This window comes from Hypanus sabinus, chromosome 21, assembly GCF_030144855.1.
Source record: "Hypanus sabinus isolate sHypSab1 chromosome 21, sHypSab1.hap1, whole genome shotgun sequence".
NCBI lineage: Eukaryota > Metazoa > Chordata > Chondrichthyes > Myliobatiformes > Dasyatidae > Hypanus > Hypanus sabinus.
This window is the reverse complement of record NC_082726.1, coordinates 9,667,895-9,690,533: the sequence shown is the minus strand read 5'-3', so window position 1 is coordinate 9,690,533 and position 22,639 is coordinate 9,667,895. Positions and strand designations below refer to the sequence as shown.

At 43.1% G+C, this 22,639-nt stretch overlaps 2 protein-coding genes across 2 annotated transcripts in view; both read left to right on the top strand.

Annotated features, from left to right (window-relative positions):
- Positions 1-22,639, top strand: part of lactb (lactamase, beta) — a 46,735-nt gene that overhangs the window by 2,790 nt on the left and 21,306 nt on the right. The window contains exon 2 of the mRNA XM_059945963.1: positions 20,617-20,683. Coding sequence (XP_059801946.1) covers positions 20,617-20,683 — 67 coding nt within the window. The remainder of the gene's footprint in view (positions 1-20,616; positions 20,684-22,639) is intronic.
- Positions 9,149-10,773, top strand: LOC132379190 (desmin-like). Its single transcript, XM_059946866.1, has one exon. It carries the CDS (start codon positions 9,287-9,289, stop codon positions 10,340-10,342), a length of 1,056 nt encoding a protein of 351 aa, XP_059802849.1. The 5' UTR covers positions 9,149-9,286; the 3' UTR covers positions 10,343-10,773.

Here is a 22,639-nt window from a genome sequence, read left to right as displayed (position 1 = left end):
ACTAAATTCACTTGCATTTCTTCCAAACCAGTGTTCTTGCTACATTTGGTTTTAACAACGTGATCTCCCCTGTGCTAGAAAAAGTTAAAAAAACACATTGCAAACCACTTCTTAAGGGTCTCAGCCCAAAACATTGACTGTACACTTTTCCATAGATGCTGCCAGGCCTGCTGAGTTCCTCCAGCATTTTGTGTGTGTTGCTTAGAGCACTGCAGTAGTAACCCGGAGCTTCCAGGGAGCCTGATCACAAAGCAACAGGATCAAAAGAAGCCACAGAAAGTTGTAAAATTAGTCAGCTCTATCTTGGCTACTGGCCTCCGTAGTATCCAAGACATCTTCAAGGTTGGTGCCTCGGAATGGAGGCATCCATCATTAAAGACCCCCACAACCCAGGACATGCCCTCTTCATACAGGTATTGGCAGGAGGGAAATACAGAAGCCTGAAGGCACACACTCAGCGATTCAGGAACAGCTTCTTCCCCTCTGCCACCAGATTTCTGAATCAACATTGAACCCATGAACACTACCTCAGTATTTGTTTTCCACTCTTTCTGCATTACTTACTTCATTTATTTTTTATATGTATGTACTGTGATATACAGCTTTTATTACTATTTTTGCAATGTTCTGTTGCTACTGAACAACAAATTTCATGATTCTGATTCTTATTCTGACCATTCCAAAATCTATTTGAGGAGATTATGCGTTGGATAGATAAAGGGGATGCAGTGGATGTTGTTTATTTGGACATTCAGAAGACCTTGGACAACGTGCCACACATGAGGCTGCTTACCAAGATAAGAGCCTATGAAACTACAGGAAAAGTTACTAACATGTTTAGAGTGTTGGTTGATTGGTAGGAGGCAGTGAGTGGGAATAAAAGGATCCCTTTTCTGGTTGGCTGCCAGCGACTACCACTTCTTTTTATGCTTATATCAATGATTTAGATGATGGAATAGATGGCTTTGTTGCCAAGTTTGTAGATGATAGAAAGATTGGTGGAGGGGCAGGTACTGGTAAGTAAATAGGTAGGCTGAAGAAGGCTTGGACAGATTAGGCAAATGGGCAAGAGAGTGGAAGTGAAGTACAATGTTGAAAATGCATAGTCATGCACTTTGGTAGTAGAAATAAATGTGCAGACTATTTTCTAAACGGGGAGAACATCCAAACCTCTGAGATGCAAAGGGACTTGGGAGTCCTTGCGTAGAACAAAGTAAAGATAAGCTTGCAGGTTGAGTCAGAGGTGAGGAAAGCAAATACAATGTTAGCATTCATTTCAAGAGGTCTAGGATACAAATGCAGGGAACTGAGGCTTTATAAAGCACTGAAGTGGCCTCACCTTGAATATTGTGAACACTTTTGGTCTCCTCATCTAAGAAAAGATGTGATGGCATTGGAGAGGATTCAGAGGAGGTTCACAAGGATGATTCCAGGAATGAAAGGGTTATCATACGAGGAACATTTGATGGCTCTGGGTCTGTACTCGCTGGAATTTAGAAGGATGGGGCGGGGGGGGGGGGGCTGATCTCATTGAAACCTTTCAAATGTTTAAAGGCCCAGACAGAGTAGATATGGAAAGGATGTTTCCCATGGTGGGGGAGTCTAGGACAAGAGGGCACAGCCTCAGGATAGAGGGGTGTCCATTTAAAACGGATGCAGAGAAACTTCTTTAGCCAGAGAGTGGTGAATTTGTGGAATTTATTAGCACAGGCAGCTGTGGAGGCTAGGACAGTGGTTGTAATTAAGTCAGAGTTTCACAGGTTCTTGATTGGACACGGCATCAAAAGGTTACATGGAGAAGGCCAGGGAGTGGGGCTGAGGAGGAGAAAAAAGGATCAGCTATGATTGAATGATGGAGCAGACTCAATGGGTCAAATGGCTAATTCTGCTATGTGTTATGGTCTTACTTATTCTTGAAACATCATTAATAATGCTTTCACAATGTCATTAGCTGCATCTTTCAGAACTGTAGGGTGTTATCCATCTGGTCCAGATAACTTGTCTACCTTCACACCTTCCAGCTTCCCAAGCACCTGCTCCTTATTAATAGAAGATTGCTTCAAAACTACAGCTGTCAAAGTCCTACTTAAAAAGCCAAACCTTGATAGTGAGGTACTAGCTAACTATGAATCTTCCCTTCCTGGGCAAGGTTCTTGAGAAAGTAATTTTCAACCAATTTCACTACTTTCTGAATGAGAACAATATTCTAGAGAGTTTCAGTTTGGTTTTAGAGCACACTGCAGCACGGACGTGGCACTTAATGAATTTGTCAGCGGATTTAGGCTCAACACTGATGCCAGAAAAGTCTCAGTTATAATTTTTCTAACTTTAAGTTGACACAATTGACCACAATATTCTCTTAGATCAATTTGAGAACTGGGTTGGCATTTCTGGCGGTGCCCTTAATTAGCTTCATTCATATACCTTAGGAATTTTTCTCATCTGTCTTGGAGACCAGTTTGCTAAGAGATACAACATACATTATTGTGAGGCTCAGGGATGCTGCCTTGGTCCCCTACTCTTCTTCTTATCCCTGCTCCCCTTAGGAGACACCATTAGGGAGTACAAACAATTTTCAGCTATGCAGATGACACACAATTGTATATTGTGATGCTCTACAATAGGTACATTTACTGTCAGAGAAATGTATGCAGTGTACATCCTGAGATTCTGTTTCTTCGCAGAATCCATGAAAACAGAGTGTGCCAAAGAATGAACGGCAGTTAAAACGTTAGAATCCCAAAGCCCCCCCCCCCCCCGCCCAACTCCCCCACCTGCACACACGCAGTCCCATTGTTATGGGATAAACTTACAAATGGATGAGCAATAATTTCCTAAAACTAAAGGAAAATAAAACTGAAATACTTTTGGTTGGTCCCAAAAACAAGAAAAAATAAACTTTTTGATAAACTTGGGAACTTGGTTCTCCTTGTAAAATATGAAGTAACAAGCCTGGGTGTTATGCTTGATTCAAATTTGAATTTTAAATCCCACATTTACATTCTGCATAAGATCGTGAACCTAGCCCAGCACATCACACAAACCAATCTTCCATCCTTGGACTCACTTTACACCACACACTGTTGGAGCAGAGCTGCCAGGATAATCAAGGATGAGTCCCACCCAGCCAACACACTTTTTGTCCCACTTGCCTCCAGGAGAAGGTTCAGGAGCATGAAGATACGTACGGCCAGATTTGGGAACAGCTTCTTTCCAACTGTGATAAGACTGCTGAACAGATCCTGACCCGGATCTGGGCCGTACCTTCCAAATATCTGGACCTGACTTGCACTACCGTACTTTCCCTTTTCTATTTTCTAATTATGATTTATAATTTAAATTTTTATTATATTTACTTCGATTTGTACTTCAGGGAGCGCGAAGTGCAGAAACAAATATCACTTTGATGATTGTACGCTCTAGTATCAATTGTTTGGTGACAATAAAGTATTTGTATTTGTACATAAAGAGAGTAACCAGAGCAGCATTTCTACACTTAAGAAATATTGCAAAGGTACATTTGTTTTTGTCACAATGATGCTGAAAAACTAATCCACATCCTTTATATTGAATAGATAACTGCTACGCACTTTTTACTGTAATTCCAAAGCAATCTATTGACAAACTTCAACTCAATTAGAATGCTGCTGCGAGACTTTTAACCGAAACCAAACTGAGGGGATATATCACTCCAATACTACCTACTCTGAATTGCCTTCCTGTATCTTTTAGAATTGATTTTAAAGTTCTCTTGTTTGTTTTTAAAAGCTCTTAGCAGTCTTGGAGTATGTCACAGAATTGTTCTTGTTTTTTATAATCCTGCTTGAGCTCTCAGATCTTCTTCTGTTGGTTTCTTAAATTTAAACAATCTCCCTCAAAAGGTAATTGGGAGGTCAGCTTTTTTGAACGACCTTTAGGTACTCTATATCTAAAACTATAAGAGACACAGACTCTGTTGACACTTTTAAACACCAGCTCAAAACCTATTTATTTCACCTTGCTTTTTGTCTTTTATTCTCACATTTATTTTTATTTTATTTTCATATTTCTACTTGTATCCCATTGTAAAGCATTTGAATTACATCATCTGTATGAAAAGCGCACCATGAATAAAGTTGTCATTATTATTATTTATTTATTAGCAACTACACTCACTTTTGTCCCAGACACTCTCAAATTTCTGACATAGTGATAGGGTCTTCCACAGTGACGACTCACATAAAAACATTAAATACTAATTAAATTTGTCCATCATTTCTTAGTCCCCCATTTCCACCTCTCCAGGGTCTTTTCCCAGTGATTAAGGATAGTCAGTATGGCTTTGTGTATGGTAGGTCAAGTCTAATCAATCTTATAGTTTTTTGAGGAAGTTACCAGGAAAGTGGATGAAGGTAAGGCGGTGGATGTTGTCCACATGGACTTTAGACGTTTGACAAGGTTTCACATGGGAGGCTGGTCAGGAAGGTTTGGTGGTTTGGCATTCAGGATGAGGTGGTAAACTGGATTAGACATCGGCTTTGTGGCAGAAGCCAGAGACTGGTTGTAAAGGGTTGCCTCTCTGACTGGTGGAGTGCCACAGGGGTCGTTTGTTGTTTGTCATCATGTGGACTGGAAGTGAGGAAGGCTATCATGGCTTACAGAGGGATCTGCATCAGCTGGATAAATGGGCTGCAAACCGGCAGATGGAATTTAATGCAGACAAATGTGAGGTTTTGCACTTCAGTGGGACCAATGGGTTAGGTCTTACACTGTGAATGGTCAGACACTGAGGAGTGTGGCAGAACAAAGGGATCTGGGAATACAGGTCCATAATTCCTTGAAAGTGATATCACAGGTAGATAGGGGCTTAAAGAAAGCTTTTGGCACATTAGCCTTCATAATAATAAGTACTTTATTGATCCTAAGTGGGAAATCCTTTCATTACAGCAGCAACATTTAAAAACACACTTAGCAGTGTGCAGACTTAACTAATAATACAGAATAATAACACTGGACAACAAAGTTTTTTCAAAAGTGTTGCTTCCTCAGAATTTTTTTTTTTGTTTATCACAGACTGCTTGAAGATGAGCACAAATATAATTTCAGACTACTTGTATCATGTAGGAATTTGGAGAAACAACAAATTAACTTCTATTGAATATAATGTGTTTAAATGCATAATGGTGCTGATGCTTTGCAATAGTTCAACTAAGTTAAAAGTATTTTGTTAATGATTTTCATTTGTACTCAGTGTCTGAGGCTTCTTGCTTGTGTGCAACAATAATTCACCAGCATTGATGGATTCCAGTTGCCCTGGTATCTTTTCTCCATGACCACAATGTCCTGGTGAAACCTTTCACCATGCTCGTCACTAACAGCACCAAGATTTGCAGGGAAGAAGTCTAAATGGGAATGCAGAAAATGAATCTGTAGTGACATGTTGCATTCCATGGTTTTATATGCTTGAAGCATACTTTCAACCTGCTGCATGTAGTTTGGTGCTCTATAGATGCTGAGGAAAATTTCAACAACTTTCTTGAATGCCTTCCATGTGATTTTCTCCGGTCCCACTAGAAATTCTTCAAATTGCCTGTCATTGACGACCTGTTTGATTTGTGGACCAACAAAAATGCTTTCTTTAATCTCGGCATCAGTTATTCTGGGAAGCATCTGTCTCAAATATCAAAATCCTTCATAGAAATTTTTGTGCCTGGTGATAGCAAATTCCATCCTTACAGTCCCGAACCCAATAATTATTACTAAACCTGTCCTGCCATGCAGCAGCCACGCCGCCTAAGCAAGCACAAGCATGCCTGGACAAGATAGGAAACATTTTAATTGACTTGAATTATGAATTGAAATAATAAACATGGTGACAGGGAAATTTCATGGTGATTTTCATGACCAGTCACCCAAAATTCATAAGATACACCTAAAGGTATTCAGGAAGCAAAATCTTTGTTGTCCGGTGTAATATACATAATAATAATAATAATAATAATAATTCATCAATGTGTAATAATAATGTTTGAAATAATAAAACAGAGACTTTTTCACTATGATGACTCAGTTGGGGGGTGGGGGGGTAACGGTGTCGACTTCATTGTCGGCCGAGACTAGTGGAGTGAGAATGCCAATGCGGACCCCTCCATGATTCGCGGTTAGGAGGAGGGTTGATCTGTGTGTAAGGAGTGGCGACTACTGATGTTGGAGCCGCTTGGTAGCACAGAGCCTCTTTTAGGCAGGAGCACAGGACGATCAGGTCGGACGATCAGGTCTGAGGACCCTGTCACGAATTCTGCCAATGTCACTGCACACACGTCCAACGGAAGGTGCACTTACAGCAAGCGTTTTAATGGCTGGACATGTGGATGTGTACAACTCTACCGTTCATGACTGCTGTATCTCTTCAGGGTTTTAAAGAAGAAAAAAAAATTAATAAGTGTGAAGTGGTTCATATTGGTAGGTCAAATATGATGGCAGAATATAGTATTAATGGTAAGACGGCAGTGTGGAGAATCAGAGGGATCTTTGGGTCTGAGTCCATAGGACACTCAAAAACAGCTGCGCAGGTTGACTCTGTGGTTAAGAAGGCGTACGGTGTATTGACCTTCATCAATCGTGGAATTGAATTTAGGAGCCGAGAGGCAATGTTGCAGCTATATAGGACCCTGGTCAGACCCCACTTGGAATACTGTGCTCAGTTTTGGTCACCTCACTACAGGAAGGATGTGGAAGCCATAGAAAGGGTGCAGAGGAGATTTACAAGGATGTTGCCTGGATTGGGGAGCATGCCTTATGAGAATAGATTGAGTGAACTCTGCCTTTTCTCATTGGAGCGATGGAGGATGAGAGGTGACCTGATAGAGGTGTATAAGATGATGAGAGGCATTGATCGTCTGGATAGTCAGAGGCTTTTACCCAGGGCTGAAATGGTTGCCACAAGAGGACACAGGTTTAAGGTGCTGGGGAGTAGGTACAGAGGAGATGTCAGGAGTAAGTGTTTTACTCAAGAGAGTGGTGAGTGTGTGGAATGGGCTGCTGGCAACGGTGGTGAAGGTGGATACGATAGGGTCTTTTAAGAGACTTTTAGATAGGTACATGGAGCTTAGTTAAATAGAGGGCTATAGGTAAGCCTAGTAATTTTAAGGTAGGGACATGTTTGGCACAACTTTGTGGGCCAAAGGGCCTGTATTGTGCTGTTGGTTTTTGATCTTTCTATGTTCTATGTTTCACACAGAGATGAATTGTTGTATATACTTGTTGCATTTGGTAGGAAGGATTTTCTGTAACGGACCTTGTGACAGCGGAGCTGAATGAGTCTGTTCGAAAGGGTGCTCAGCTGCTTACTCAGTCGGTCATGGAGAGGATGTGCCAGACTGTGCCTAATGGATAGCAGTTTGTTTAGTGACCTCTTCTCCACAAGTTTTCCGCTCAAGTCTATTGTCTTTGTTGCTTTATGTGCTGGTGATGCAAAAAGTCAGTAATCCAGAAGAAAGTAGATTTATCCGTCCCCACCCTTTGCAGCTTCTTGCTCAGAAGGTGTGGCTGGATTGTGCTGAAGGCACTAGAGGATCAAAAAACGTGGTTCTCACAATGCCACCAGCATCATCCAGGTGGGAGTGAGCTCCTGCAACAGGTAGATGACGGCATCATCCACTCCCACATCAGGTTGGTAGGCAAACTGTAGAGGGTCCAATAAATTGAGGGTAATTTGTCTGTAGTCATTAAGTCCAGATGGAGTTGCCTTCTTGGGTACTGGAACCAAATACGAAAGCACCAGTATCTTCACCTGACTCAGACTCAGATTGTAAAGGTGCTGCAAAATATCAGACAGCCACTCGCACAGGCCTTCAGTACCCTGGGGCTGATTCTGTCCAGCTGTCTCCTAACCTGACCTGCAGTCACAGTCAGGCGGGGAGGGTGATCATCCCCATGGAGGCAGGATATTCCAAGGATGGTTCATAAAGCGATGTATTGTGTACAGGAGATGGGATATTATGTTGAAGTTGTGTAAGATATTGGTGAGGCCTACTTTGGAGTATTGTGTGCAGTTTTGGTCAGGAAAGATGTAAACAAGGTTGAAAGAGTGCAGAGAAAATTTACAAGGATGTTGCTGAGTCTGGTGGACCTGAGCTGTAAGGAAAGATTGAATTGTTTAGGACTGTATTCCTTAGAACGTAAAAAGATTGAGAGATTTGATGGAGGTGTACAAAATTGAGGGATATAGATGGGGTAAATGCAAGCAGGCTTTTTCCACTGGGGTTGGGTGTGACTACAACCAGATGTACCGAGTTAAGGGGAAATGAGGGGAAACTTCTTCACTCAGAGGGTAATGAGTGTGTGAAATAAGCTGCCAGCATAAGTGGTGCATGTGAAATTGATTTCAACATTTAAGAGAAGTTTGTATAGGTACATGGATGGTAAAGGTATTCAGGGCAGGTGCAGGTCAATGAGAGTAGTTTAAATGGTTTCAGCATGGGCTAGATGGGCTGAAGGGCCTGTTTCTGTGCTGTACTCTTTATAACTCCATGAGTGCTTGAACACAGCCTAGTCCACTGACTCAGAGCAATCTCATAATCACTCCTCTGTCTCCTGTGACCACCTTTCAGTTGTCCTAATCTCTGGAGCCCTTCTTTATAGCCTCTGCCTGTCCTCAGGTGGGAGGTGATCAATTTTTCCAAAATGTGGTCTGGGCAAGGAACTGTAGACATTCCTTATCTTAGTATAGCAGTGCTCTAGTATGTTGGGACCTCTGGTGCTACTGATTCTAACTGGGCAGGACTTTCTTTTCAAAGTGTGGAGGAACTCAGCAGGACAGGTATCATCTGCAGACGGGCTAACCAGCTGAAGTTCCAGGCTGAGACCCTTCATCAAGACTGAAGCGTCTACTGTTTCTCTACCTCCACATAAATGTTGCCTGACTGGCTGGGTTCCTCTAGTACTTTGTATGTGTAGCTTTATCACATTCTGTGGCAATCAGAATGACACACAAATGTGCTCTAATGTTTGAATAACTAGCATTGTGTGCCCCAGTCAATCTACTTGTGCTCCACTTCAGGGATCATTCTGTGGATCTGTTCTAAGGTGTCTGTGATGAACACTCCACGGGTGATGGAGGGATGGGACGGAGCTAACGGGTTGTCCGGCCCGGCCGGCCATGCGCTAACTGCCCTGACGGCGGTTGGTCAGTGTCGCGTGTTTGATTGCGGAGGGGTTGCCCCGGCAACGCGGGGCTGTCGGTTGGAGGGCGGTTGTCGAGCGAGCGGAGGGCAGACGGCCGGAGAGGCAGGAAGACGGCGGCAGCATGTTCTCGGGCTCCAGGACCTCGTCGCCCAGCTCGGCCACCGCATCCTCGGCGTGCCAGGAGCGGCAGATGGAGGTGGTGGCGAGCGAAACGAGCGGCAAGGAGCTGCAGGACGGCATGCAGGAGGGCAAGGACCAGATCAAGGATCTGAACGAGCGCTTCGCCAAGTACATCAACAACACGGTGCTGAACCTGCAGCGCAAGAACAAGGAGCTGCTGGCCGAGGTGAAGAAGCTGGAGAGGGAGGAGTTCAACGCGGCGGAGAAGGCCTACCAGAAGGAGTACCAGGACTTCCAGGCGCGGGTGGACGAGGCGCAGAACGAGCTGGTGTTGCTGAAGCTGGAGAAGGACAAGCTGAAGGCGCGGCTGGAGAAGGAGTGCCAGCTCAAGCGCGAGTTCGACCGCGACTTCCAAGACCTGAAGAAGAAGTACGAGGACTCGGGCAGCGGCCTGGAGAAGCTCCAGTGCCACTTCAAGCTGCTGGAGGCGCAGCTGGCGCAGCTGAGGCTGGTCCGCGACCAGGAGCGCATCTACTGGCAGCAGAAGCTGGACAACCTGCAGAACGTGGAGCAGGCGGAGTGCACGGCGCTCGACCTGGAGCAGGGGCTGCGCAACATGCGCCAGGAGTACGAGCAGGCCGCCCGGCGCAACAGAGAGGAGCTGGCCCGTTACCGGCACCGGTTCGAGGAGAACAGCGTGCCGCTGCAGAAGGTCAGGAAGGAGACCGAGTGCTTCCGCAACGCCGTTACCGACCTGCGGCTGCGGGACGAGATGCACAAAAACCACCTGCAGGAGAAGGAGCGGGAGATCGGCCGGATCCGGGAGTATAACAAGGCGCTGGAGAAGAAGATCGAGGCGCACACGGCCGACTTCCAAGCCCTGCTGACGGTGAAGAATGCGCTGGAGCAGGAGCTGGCCGGCTACAAAAGTCTGCTCAACCAGGTGGAGAAGAAGTCCAGAGACTACGCCAACCCTGCCTGTCTAAGCGGGTCTCCCGCCACTCTAACCACTTCTCCCGCCAAAGCATCCGAAGACCTCAACAAGATGTGGTGTTAAGTGTACCCACATGTACCCTCAATTTCCTTTGAGCTTGATACATATTTCAACAACCCTCTAATTAGCTGACCGCTATCGGAGTATTTATTTTGTGGTTTTTATGCGCAACCTGTTTATCTTTGGAAATACATTGTAACCTCTACACCTTTTATAAAATAGTAAAAATCCATTATGTCCCCTTTAAAGATGAACAAAATTTTAGAATGTCAGCTGTATGGAACATGTCATAGGAACAGACTTGTTATTATTTGAAATAGCCCAGTTATAGTCAAAAATCATGCTGGATGGATGACTGTCTCAGCAAATACAGCATTTCAATACCATTACTGATAATATTTTGGCACTAGTAGTGTTTTTCTGCTATGTAATAGTATAATGAAACAGCGTTTTAGGCTTTCATTCAAACAAATGCAAAGAAAGAGTTGATCCTCAAAAATCTGAAACAGATGTTAATTTTGGTCCCACTATTCTCATTAAACCACATCTTAAACAGTGAAGATTTGTGATTTTCTTTGAAGATTATTATCTTCATTTTGAGATGGAGATAATTATATTGGTAAAGACCTACACACAGATATTCAGCATATGCATCAAACAGAAACTGATATGTAGAAATAATGTACAATTCTAGTCCATATTTTACTTTGCTTTTATGACAGAACAAATTTAACTGACATGTGACATTCTCCTGTGACTTAATTAGGAAAGGAGCTTCCAATTTGCCTTCTACATTTGTTGTACTCAAGACAAAACACTGTTGTCTTGAATTTATGCAGTTGCAAGAGGGCACCCAATGGAGTTAGCTCTTCTTGGATGTAAACCCTTAATGTTGCCCTTGTATCTAAAACTATCTAGAAGCAGGAATTCTACCAAATGAGAATTCTATCTGTAGTCTCAGTAATAACCTTGAAAACAAATGACATACATCTCATTCTTGTAATAGTGAACTGAAGCTGTGTGTATAACTGTGTTACTCACTTACAAGAAATATACTTGGTAGCTGATGTAGTCCTTTTTTATTAATTAACCAGTTTCTTTTTTCTGCAATGCCATGACTTGGACCTTATATTGGGTGAAAGGATACATAAGACTTAAATATACACAAAGACTTTGCATTTTGTAATCCTATCAGCCTAGTTTTTCATCTGATAATTTACATACTGTATGATTTTGGTCTGTATGTAATTGTACATCAATTGAAACACATCATTAGACTAAGAAGAGTGTTGCTAAACTTGAGAACTTGCCCACAGAGAGAGGGTGGGGAGTCTAGGACTTTATACCTTGGAATATGGGTCACTATAGAGGTGTATAAACCTATGAGAGGCATAGATAAAAATAATGGACAATGTTTTCCCCTCAGGGAATCTAGAGAGTGAAAGTTTAGGGTGTCAGGGATAGTTTTAAAGCTGACCTTCATGCAGAGTGAGTTATGTATATGGAACCAGCTGAAAGAAAAAGCAATAACAGCATTTAAAAGACATTTGGATATGCACGTGGATAGGAAAGGTTTAGAGGGATATTGGCCAAACATAGGCAAATTGGGTAGGCACCTTTTCCGTTTGAATGAATGGGACTCAAGGGTCTGTTCCTATGTTGTTCTGTGCTCTTTGCCTTTGTGATTCTATGTAGTTTACTATTATTAAGTGTACATGATTAGAATGGTGTATCTAAACTATAATCAACCTGGTATGTTAAAGCAGTTGATGCAAAAGTGTCTGGAGGAGGTGATCTTGTATCTTTCAGCTACAGTATAGAATGTGGATGTTGAGAACTATTGACAGAACCTCGAAGTCATAATTGTGAGAAAGGCTCCCCTCGTGTCTACATCGGTATTCTTCTGAATTGTGTATCCTTGCACTAAAGTTTCAGTTAGCACTTGAAACAGAGTGGCGCAGAAGGCTATAAGGAGTGTGCCATAAAATGGGATTAGCAAAGGACGTGATGGCCAACCTATGTTTGGTTATGATAATCAAAAGAATTAAGTGGTAAATAAATAAACTGAGAAGAAAGGTGAGAATTTAAAAAACATTTTGGTGAAAAAATAAAAGGCTTAATTAAATCAGCCAGCTAATGGAATGCAGAATATTATTAAGATTTGTATTTGGTGTTTGACAAGTATCAGATAGTAACTAATAAACTTGAAAATTTGTTATACAATAGATGGAAAGCACTTGGAATACTATTCTACACTATCCAGCAAATTATTACTTATGTTTAGAGTGATAGGGTCATAGAGCTTTGCAGCAGTACAGGCCTTTCATTCCAACTAGTCCGTGCCAAATTCGGTGCTCAGTCTTGATTCCCTGTGTTCGGGCCATATCCCTTTTTCTAATAGCATAGAGCACACAGTCTGATGTAGTACAGTTCACGTAGCCCTACGGTGTACTTTTTAGTTCCTTGGCACATTCACCGCAGCTCCAGTAAAGGATAATCTGGCCAAGTTTGAAGAGCGAACTGAAGCTGTGATAAGTTCCAACATCATTCAGCTTGCTCTGACACTTGAATAGCTTCACGTTATTTCACAGGTGCTCCTCATTTTAGCAATAAGGCAACTTGAGATTTGACTTTAAATAAATATAGGTTATATCAGATGGATTATTGCTATTCCGAGACAAAATAATTATATGTAAATATTTGTATTCCCTTAGATTAACAAGATTGAGGGCAATCTAACAAAAGATAAAATGTTGAGGGATTTAATAGATAAAATGATTCTGCTGGTGAGAAAACCCAGAATAGGAATTCAGAATTCTGATGAATTGACCTAGGCCTTTTATAAGAATGTACTGACACAGGTTTACTGGAAATCTGAATTCAGCTCTTCCAAAGAGTTATGGATGCTGAGTCATTTAAAATGTCCAAGACAAGGCCAATAGATTTTAGGCAAATAAATCAGGAAATACAGGATCAATGCCATTAAATTGAATTGAAGTAAAACAAGTTTGAGGATCTGACTGATGTATTAAAGGAGATTCTTGTGGTCCTGGTTTAACATATCAATACTCCGAGGTGCAGTAACCTATGGTTCTAGACTGGAATGTCAGCATTGACTATGCTCATGGCTCTGGTATGGGGCAAACCTGGCTTCATGGCATCTGACTGACAAACAGTTCATGCCCAGTAGAGAGGAGCTCACTCAGTACGAACAGGAATTGAAGACAACTCTTTATCCCTTTATCTGAGACCCCATTGAGAAGCATTAGACCATTTCCTCCCACACTATCACCAATTTCATCACATCTGGAGACCTCCCATCTACAGCATCAACTTAATGGTTCCCCAACCCCGTCTTGCCCGTTTCTACCTCTTTTACAAATTCCACAAACCTAACTGCCCAGGTAGGCTCATCATTTCTACCTGTTCCTGCCCTACTGAGTTTATGTTAGCATATTGTGACTCAGTTTTGTCCTCCTTGGTTCAGTACCATCCCGCCTACATTTGTGACACTTCGTATGCTCTCTAGCACAACAACAAATTTCAATTCCGTGGCCCTGACCACCTTTATCCATCCCCCATCAAGAAGTCCTTAAGAGCGTCTGCTTATAACCAGTTTCCCTCCGTATGCACTCACATAGACCCTAAATATGAAGCAAAGGAGGATGAGAGCCAGTGTTTTTGTTATCTACAAGGAACAGTCCACATCACTAGCATATGCTGGTAATGCTCTCCAACTTTTTCTCTGCTACAGTACTGTGGAAAAGTCTTAGGCACATGTAAATAAATTTTGTAAAGCAAAGATTCTTTCAAAAATAATGAAGTGAAAAGTCTCTAAATATCAAAAAATTTACTATAAGGAGCAGTAAACAGTACAAATCTAAATCAAGTAATATTTGGTGTGATCACCCTTTGCCATTAAAGCTACATCAATTGTCTCAGGTACACTGTTGTGTAATTTTTATAAAACAATCAGCTGGTAGGCTGTTCCAAGCACCTTGGAAAACTTGCCACAGTTCTGCAGACCTTGGCTGTTTTGCATGCCCCTGTCTCTCCAGGTAATCCTAGCTGGCCCTGATGATGTTGAGATCAGGGCTCTTGCCATCTGTTGCAAAACTCATTTTTGCTGAAGATAGTTCTTCATGTGTTTGGAGTCATTGTCTTGCTGCAGAATAAGTTAGATTGATCAGACACCTTCCTTATGGTATTGTATGATGGATGAGCATCTGCTTGAGCATTGAGGATTCCATTAACTCTGACCAGACCACCAACTGAAATGCAACCCCAAACATGCAGGGAATCTCAGCCATGCATCATTGTTGGCTGTAGATACTCATCCACGTAGTGCTGTCCATTTCTATGGACATGCTGCTGACTAGAGCACCTGCTGCTATTCTTCAGCACTCCATTACTTAGGTGAGTCTCTTGGCTTTGTTTCCGCATAAGAGGAACAGTTGTTTGGCAGCAACTCCATGAAGACCACTTCTGACAAGACTTTGCCTAACTGTAGAGGAGTATACTTGTGTTCCAGTGGTTTCTGCAAGTTCAGAGCTAATAGTGTTGGATTGCTTCCAATTTAGGAGGGACATTAGTTCAATGTACGTATCTTTCATCTGCTGCACTCAGTTTCTGTGGCCGACCACCAGGTCTCTGGTCCTCAATGTTGCCCATTTCCTTGTGCTTCTTCAGAGCTTGGACAGCACATCTTGAAACTCTTGTCTGCTGCAAAATTTTTGCTCGGAAGAGACTTTGCTAATGCAGGATGACCACCTTGAGTCTTGTTGCAATGCTCACACTTGCCAAGCTGGAAGAATTGCTGATTTTAAGGTTAATCTGTCTCATCTGCCACACCCTCTTCGTTTAGTTTGGTTATCCTTCACCCAGTCTGATTCCTTTTACACCCATTTCTGTTTAAGTTGATCATTAGCACCTGTTTGTTATCTTTGTTTAATCATGCACTGGGCTATATACCTATAATCAAGTTTTTATTTGAAAAGTGGTCAAACTTAATACTTCCTTCGTAACATTAAATATGTTACAAAAGTTTCTCTGCAACATTAAATTTTTTGAAAAATGAACTTTTGAAAATCTAAAATTTGCTCATTTCTACTGACGTAAATGCAGAAGACAAAAATAAACATCAGAAACAAAATTTATATAAAAATTTTAGGGTGCTTAAGACTTTTGCACTGTACTATACATTGACGTTGACGGCTGCTTCCAGATCATTGCTGAGCTTGTCGATTTTGTCAACTTTTCCTCCAACTTCCTCCCGGCCCTAAAATTTATTTAGCCCATCTCTGACACCTCTCTCCCGTTTCTGGATCTCTGCCATCTTTTATAAACCCATTGATTCCAACAATTATATTGACAATACCTCTTCCCACCCTGTTGTTTGTAATAACCCTACTTCCTTCACTGAGTTCCCTTGCCACCGTCATTTCTGTTTTCAGGACAAGGCTTCCCATTCTGGAATATCTGACAGTAACACACAAACTTGCTGGAGGAACTTGGCCAGTCAACTAGCATTTATAGAGGGGAATAGTCGACATTTTGGGCTGAGGCCCTTCATCAGTCCTGATGAATGGACTCTGCTAGAAACATTGACAGTTTATTTTCTTCCATAGATGCTGCCTGATCTTAAAAGTTTTTGTGCTTAGAATATCCATCTTTTCTTCAGAAAATAAGGTTTCCCTTCCACCGTATTTCCTAAATATCTGTCCTCACCCCATCCCCTGCTTGACAAAATAGGGATAAGATTCCCCTTGTTTTCACTAGAACACCATGAGCTTCTGCATCCAGTGCCTCATTCTCCACAACTTCCGTCATCTCCAACATGATCCCACCACCAAGCCCATCATTCACTCCCACACACAGGAATCCGTCTGTCCCTGACTCCCTTATCCACTGTCCCTTCCCACCAATCTCCTTTGTGACATTCATCTCTGTAACTGTGCTTACTACACCTGCCCCATACCTCCTCTCTCACTGCCTTTCAGGGCCCTAAACAATCCTGCCTCTTCACCTGTAAGTGTCTGAGGATTATTTATTGCATCTAATGCTCCTGGTATGGTCTCCTGTACGTTGGTGAAACCTTCGCTCCCTCTGCTGCAACAACCAGAATCTCCCAGTGGCCATTCATTTCAAATCTCCTTCCCATTCCCACACTGACATGTCCGTCTATGGCCCTTTTTTACAGCCACAATGAGGCCAAATGCGGATTGGAGGAGTAACATCTCATATTCCTTCTTGGTAGTCGCCAACCTGATGGCATGAACATCAACTTTTCCAACTTTGGTAGCCATTCCCTTCTGTTCCACCCCTTCCCTTATTCCGGTGATCCTCTCACCCCTTCTCTTTGCTACCTCCGTGATCATAACCTTCCCATCACTTCCTTCAGGTTTCCGTGGTCTACTGTTCTATCAGATTCTTCCTTAACCCTTTACCTCTTCTGCCTATCACCTCTTAGCTTCTCACATCATACACCACCCACCTAACTTCTTCCTCTCCTGGGCATACCTATCATCTGCCTGTTGGTGCTCCTCCACCTTCCCTCACCTTTTTCAAGTCTAGTCAAGTCACTTTTATTGTCATTTTGACCATAACTGCTAGTACAGTACATAGTAAAAATGAAACAATGTTTTTTGGGACCATGGTGTTACATGACACAGTACAAAAACTAGACTGAACTACATAAAAAAAAAACCACACAATAACTACAGTAGACTACAGACCTACCCAGGACTACATTTAGTGCACAAAACAGTGCAGGTATTACAATAAATAATAAACAGGACAATAGGGCAGTAAGGTGTCAGTCTAGGCTCTGGGTATTGAGGAGTCTGATAGCTTGGGGGAAGAAACTGTTACATAGTCTGGTTGTGAGAGCCCGAATGCTTCGGTGTCTTTTCCCAGACGGCAGGAGGGAGAAGAGATTGTATGAGGGGTGCGTGAGGTCCTTCATAATGCTGTTTGCGGATGCAGCGTGTAGTGTAAATGTCCGTAATGGCGGGAAGAGAGACCCCAATGATCTTCTCAGCTGATCTCACTGATCTGCAGGGTCTTGCGATCCGAGATGGTGCAATTTCTGAACCAGACAGTGATGCAGCTGCTCAGGATGCTCTCAATACAACCCCTATAGAATGTGATGAGAATGGGGCGTGGGAGATGGACTTTCCTCAGCCTTTGCAGAAAGTAGAGACGCTGCTGGACTTTCTTTGCTATGGAGCTGGTGTTGAGGGACCAGGTGAGATTCTCTACCAGGTGAACACCAAGAAATTTGGTGCGCTTAACAATCTCTACCGAGGAACCATTGATGTTCAGCGGGGAGTGGTCACTCTGTGCCCTCCTGAAGTCAACAACCATCTCTTTTGTTCACATTCAGAGACGGGTTGTTGGCTCTGCACCAGTCCGTTAGCTGCTGCACCTCCTCTCTGTAAGCTGACTCGTTGTTTTTGCTGATGAGACCCACCACAGTCGTGTCATCAGCGAACTTGATGATGTGGTTCGAGCTGTGTGTTGCAGCACAGTCGTGGGTCAGCAGAGTGAACAGCAGTGGACTGAGCACACAGCCCTGGGGGGCCCCCGTGCTCAGTGTGATGGTGTTGGAGATGCTGCTCCCAATCCAGACTGACTGAGGTCTCCCAGTCAGGAAGTCTAGTATCCAGTTGCAGAGGGAGGTGTTCAGGCACAGAAGGCTCAGCTTTCCAATCAGTTTCTGAGGGATGATTGTGTTGAATGCTGAACTGAAGTCTATGACCAGCATCCGAATGTATGTGTCTTTTTTGTCCAGGTGGAGAGTGATGGCAATGGCGTCATCTGTTGAGCGGTTGGGACGGTACGCAAACTGCAGGGGGTCCAGTGAAGGGGGCAGCAGGGTCTTGATATGCCTCATGACAAGCCTCTCGAAACACTTCATGATGATGGATGTGAGTGCAACGGGATGGTAGTCATTTAGGCAGGACACTGAAGACTTCTTCAGCATGGGGACGATGGTGGCGGCCTTGAAGCACGTTGGAATGGTGGCGCTGCTCAGGGAGATGTTGAAGATGTCAGTGAGAACATCTGCTATCTGGTCTGCACATCCTCTAAGCACTCTACCAGGAATGTTGCCTGGTCCAGCAGCCTTCTGTGGGTTGACCCTGCGCAGGGTTCTCCTCAGGTTGGCCACAGTGAGACACAGCACCTGGTCATTTGTAGGAGGGGTGAACTTCCTCGCTGCCACATCATTTTTCACCTCACAACAGGTGTAGAAGTTACTCAGTGCATTTGGGAGCGAGGCATCACCTGCACGGTCAGGTAATGTTGTCCTGTAATTGGTGAAGTCCTGGATGCCCTTCCACATGCGCTGTGTGTCGCCGCTGTCCTGGAAGTGGCTGTGGATTAGCTGGGCATGTGCACGCTTTGCCCCTCTGATGGCTTGGGGCAGTTTGGCCCTTGCTATTGTTAAAGCTGCCTTGTCGTCTGCTCTGAAGGCGGAGTCACGGGACCTCAGCAGTGCACGCACCTCTGCGGTCATCCATGGCTTCTGGTTAGCACGTATAGTGATGGTCTTGGACAGAGTAACATCATCAATGCACTTGCTGATGTAGCTGGTCACTGATGCTGTGTACTTCCCTAAGATGGTAGAGTTGCCGTCGGTTGCAGCCTCCCTGAACATGTGCCAGTCAGTGTGCTCAAAGCAGTTTTGAAGAGCCCAGATGGCTCCTGCAGACCAGGTTTTCACCTGCTTCTGGACTGGTCTGGAGCACCTGATGAGTGGTCTGAATGCTGGGATTAGCATAACAAAGATGTGGTCTGAGTAACCGAGGTGGAGGCGGGGGCTCTGTACGGTACACATCGGGGATGTTTGTATAAGCAAAGTCCAACACGTTCTCCCCCCTCGTGGCAAAGTCCACATACTGATGGAATTTGGGGAGCATTGACTTAAAGGTTCGTGTGGTTAAAATCATCAGCGACAATAATTCTGTCTACTGTCCCCTTCCTTTCCAGTTCTGATGAAGGGCCTTGGCCTTATTTCTCTCCATAGATGCTGCCTGACCTGCTGAACTCCTCCAGCATTTGTGTGTGTTCGTCAATGTTTTCAGCATCTGCAGATTCTCTTGTGTCTAATAACATCAACTAGTGGCTTATCCCATGAAGCCTTTGTTAACCCTTGCTTTAAATATGATTCAGCCCAAGATTTCTCTCGGGCTGAACTTTACATCAGAATTGTTTCATTATGTTGCTGAAAAGAAAATTGATCTTTCATATTCATTGATTAAGAACCCTATAAGAGGCATAGATTTGGAAGATATTCAGAGTCTGTTTTCCATGGTAGGTGTGTCTAATATTGGAAGGCATAGGTTTAAGGGGAATGTAAATTTTACACTGTTCTAGTGCATGTTTTATGTCATGTAGCTATCATTCAGCCATACGTAAGTGAATACAGCCAAATAAAACAGCATTCCTCTGGGGCTAAGGTGCGAAATACAGTACTGACAGTCATACACAGCACAGACAAACACAGCACATATAATATAGCAGTAAACATACCAAAATATATATAGCCCAAGTCCCCGAGTCACCTGTCCTATAAATGGGGCATGTGTGTTGTCAGCAAGAATAAGCAGTTCTCAGAAGTCCGCGGACAAGCGCACAAATGCAGACCAGCTTGTCTCCCATCAAGAGAAACACTGCAAGAGAACCAGTTTCCAACCCAGCATGGATGCCATTCCACCCCAACAGCATCTCCCATCCTGGACTGCGTCAACAGGCAAGCCCATGACATGAGGCCTAGACCTCGCTACAAATGAGCTCTCCTGCCATCGGTCTCATCAACAAACCATGAACCACACTTTTACATTACCAATATCCAACAGGGTCTTGTGATCACAGGAAAAACATCCAAAACAATCACTTGCAGTTCGACTACACACCATCTTCACATACTGACTACAATGCCTCTCCATAGGAGGCAGCAACATGGTCTGCACCAAGCCCAGCTCCTCTAGTACCTCCACTATCGATCAACTTGCTGATGAGATAGACCTGCAGTACTTGAAGTTCTTAATGTCCAGCAGTATGTTATGATCATAAAAAAGACATTTAAAAAAGCCAAAAGCACATTTGGTTGCCCCGAGAGAGGCCGCTGTGTCCGAGTGCACTGCCATCTTTCTGGAAAATGGAATTGGAAACAAAAGACTTAATAGTGGGCCAAATGCCTGTTTCTAGTATACAGTACTATAAAACTGTATGATTCTCTGAGTGACATAGGTTTTGCTGTTTAATGTTTAAATTATGAACCTTTTGGTGTTTCTTGAATTAAAAAAAAACATTAAATATTTTTTCCTCTTTAGGATGAAGTGGGAGCCCCTGGGATAGTAGTTGGAGTTGCTATGGATGGAAAGGAAGTTTGGTCTGAAGGTGTGTATTGCATTCTAATTTATAATGAGTTGCACATCATTTGGTGATGAGTGAGTTGTGTTTTTTGTGAAACGTGACCTGAAATTGTGCAAAGCAAGAAGAAGCCCACCAGTCTCTGTGTGTAAAAAAAAACCAAATTAACTCTGACATCCTTCCCTATACTTTAATCACTTTAAAATTATGTCCACTAGTATTAGCTGTTTCCACTGTGGGTAATAATCTCTGGCCATCCACAATCGATGCTCTTAACATCTTATACTACCTCTATCAAGTTGCCTCTCACTCCTAAGAGAAAGGCCTTATCTTGCTTAGCCTATCCTCATAAGTCATGCTCTCTAATCCAGGCAGCATCCTGGTCAATCTTAAGCCTCTGCATCATTCTTATATTGATGAGAGTAGGACAGTGGATGCAGATTTTAGTAAAGATTCTACAATATTTCACATGGTAGTCTGATTTAGAAGATTAACATACATGGGATCCACAGAGTTCTGGTAGATTGCATTCTCTTGAATGTACCATGGAGGGGTGTTATTCTGGTTTGGAGGTCTGTGAGCAGTGGTGTTCTGCAGAGATCAGTGCTGGTGCCTCTGTTGCTTATGATTATGCACTCAGTGACCACATTATCAGGTACGTTTCTACACCTGCTCATTAATGAAAATATTAAATCAGCCAATCATGTGGCAGCAACTCAATACATAAAAGCTTGCAAAGATGGTCAAGAGCATTATTCAGACCAAGCATCAGAATGGAGAAGAATTGTGATACAAGTGACTTTGACCGTGGAGCGATTGTTGGTGCCAGACAGGGTGATTTGAGTATCCCTGAAACTGCTGATGTCCTGGGATTTTCACAAACAGTGTTTACAGAGAATGGTGTGAAAAACAAGAGTCATCCAGAAGGACAGTTCTGTGGGTGAGAAAACCTTGTTACTGAGAGGGGTCAGATGAGAATGAGCAGACTGGTTCGAGCTGACAGGAAGATGACCATAACTCAAATAACCATGCATTACAACAGTGGTGTGCAGAAGAGAAACACAAACACACTAAACCTTGAAGTAGGTGGGCTACAGCAGAGAAGACCACAAACATGTTATTAGGTACAGGAGACGCCTAATAAAGTGCCCACTGAGAGTAAGAGAATGACTTGTATAGAAATGTCAGTGAACTGTAGAAGAGGTTTACTAGTACACTGCCTGGTTTAGAGTGCATGTGCTACAAGGAAAGGTTGAACAAACTTGGGTTATTAATACGGAGGTTTATAATACTGTGGAGTCATGAAAAGAGTTTACAACTGGTAATTTTTCCCAGGTTTGAGATGTCTGATATCAAAAATCATGCATTTGAGAAGGAGAAAGTTTGAAGGAGATGTGTGGAGGAAGTCTTGACGCAAAGAGCGATCAGTGTTTGGAATGTGCTGCCAGGGGTAATGGTGGAGACAAATAAGATAGAGGCATTTAAAAGGCTCCTGGATAAGCACAAGGATGTGCAGGAAATGTAGGGATATAGACATTGTCTAGACAAAGGGTTTATTTTAGTTAGACATTTAATTGCTAGTTGATTTAGTTCAGCGCAACATCATGGGCTAAAGAGCTTGATCCCATATTGGTTCTATGTTCAAACAGAATGGAACATCTCAGCTGGTCAGGCAGTATGTGTGGAAGGAGAAGCAGTTGACACTTTGGCCTGAAGAAACTTTGTTAGAACTAAAGAAGTGAGAAAAGAGAAAATGTGCTAGTCCAAGCAGCAGAGAAGGTGGAAAAAGGAAAAGGAACTGGGGAAATGTGTGCGTTGTGATGAACAGTCATGAATGGATATCTCATCTCCTTTGCCTGTGTAATGTTTTGAAGTCTGGTTGATGCCGTATCTCTGGCTAACTGCAACATGACCAGCAGACCCGAATATACAAACAAGCAAGTTCTCCAGTGTACCTGGGCAAGAAATCAAATGTTATTTCGT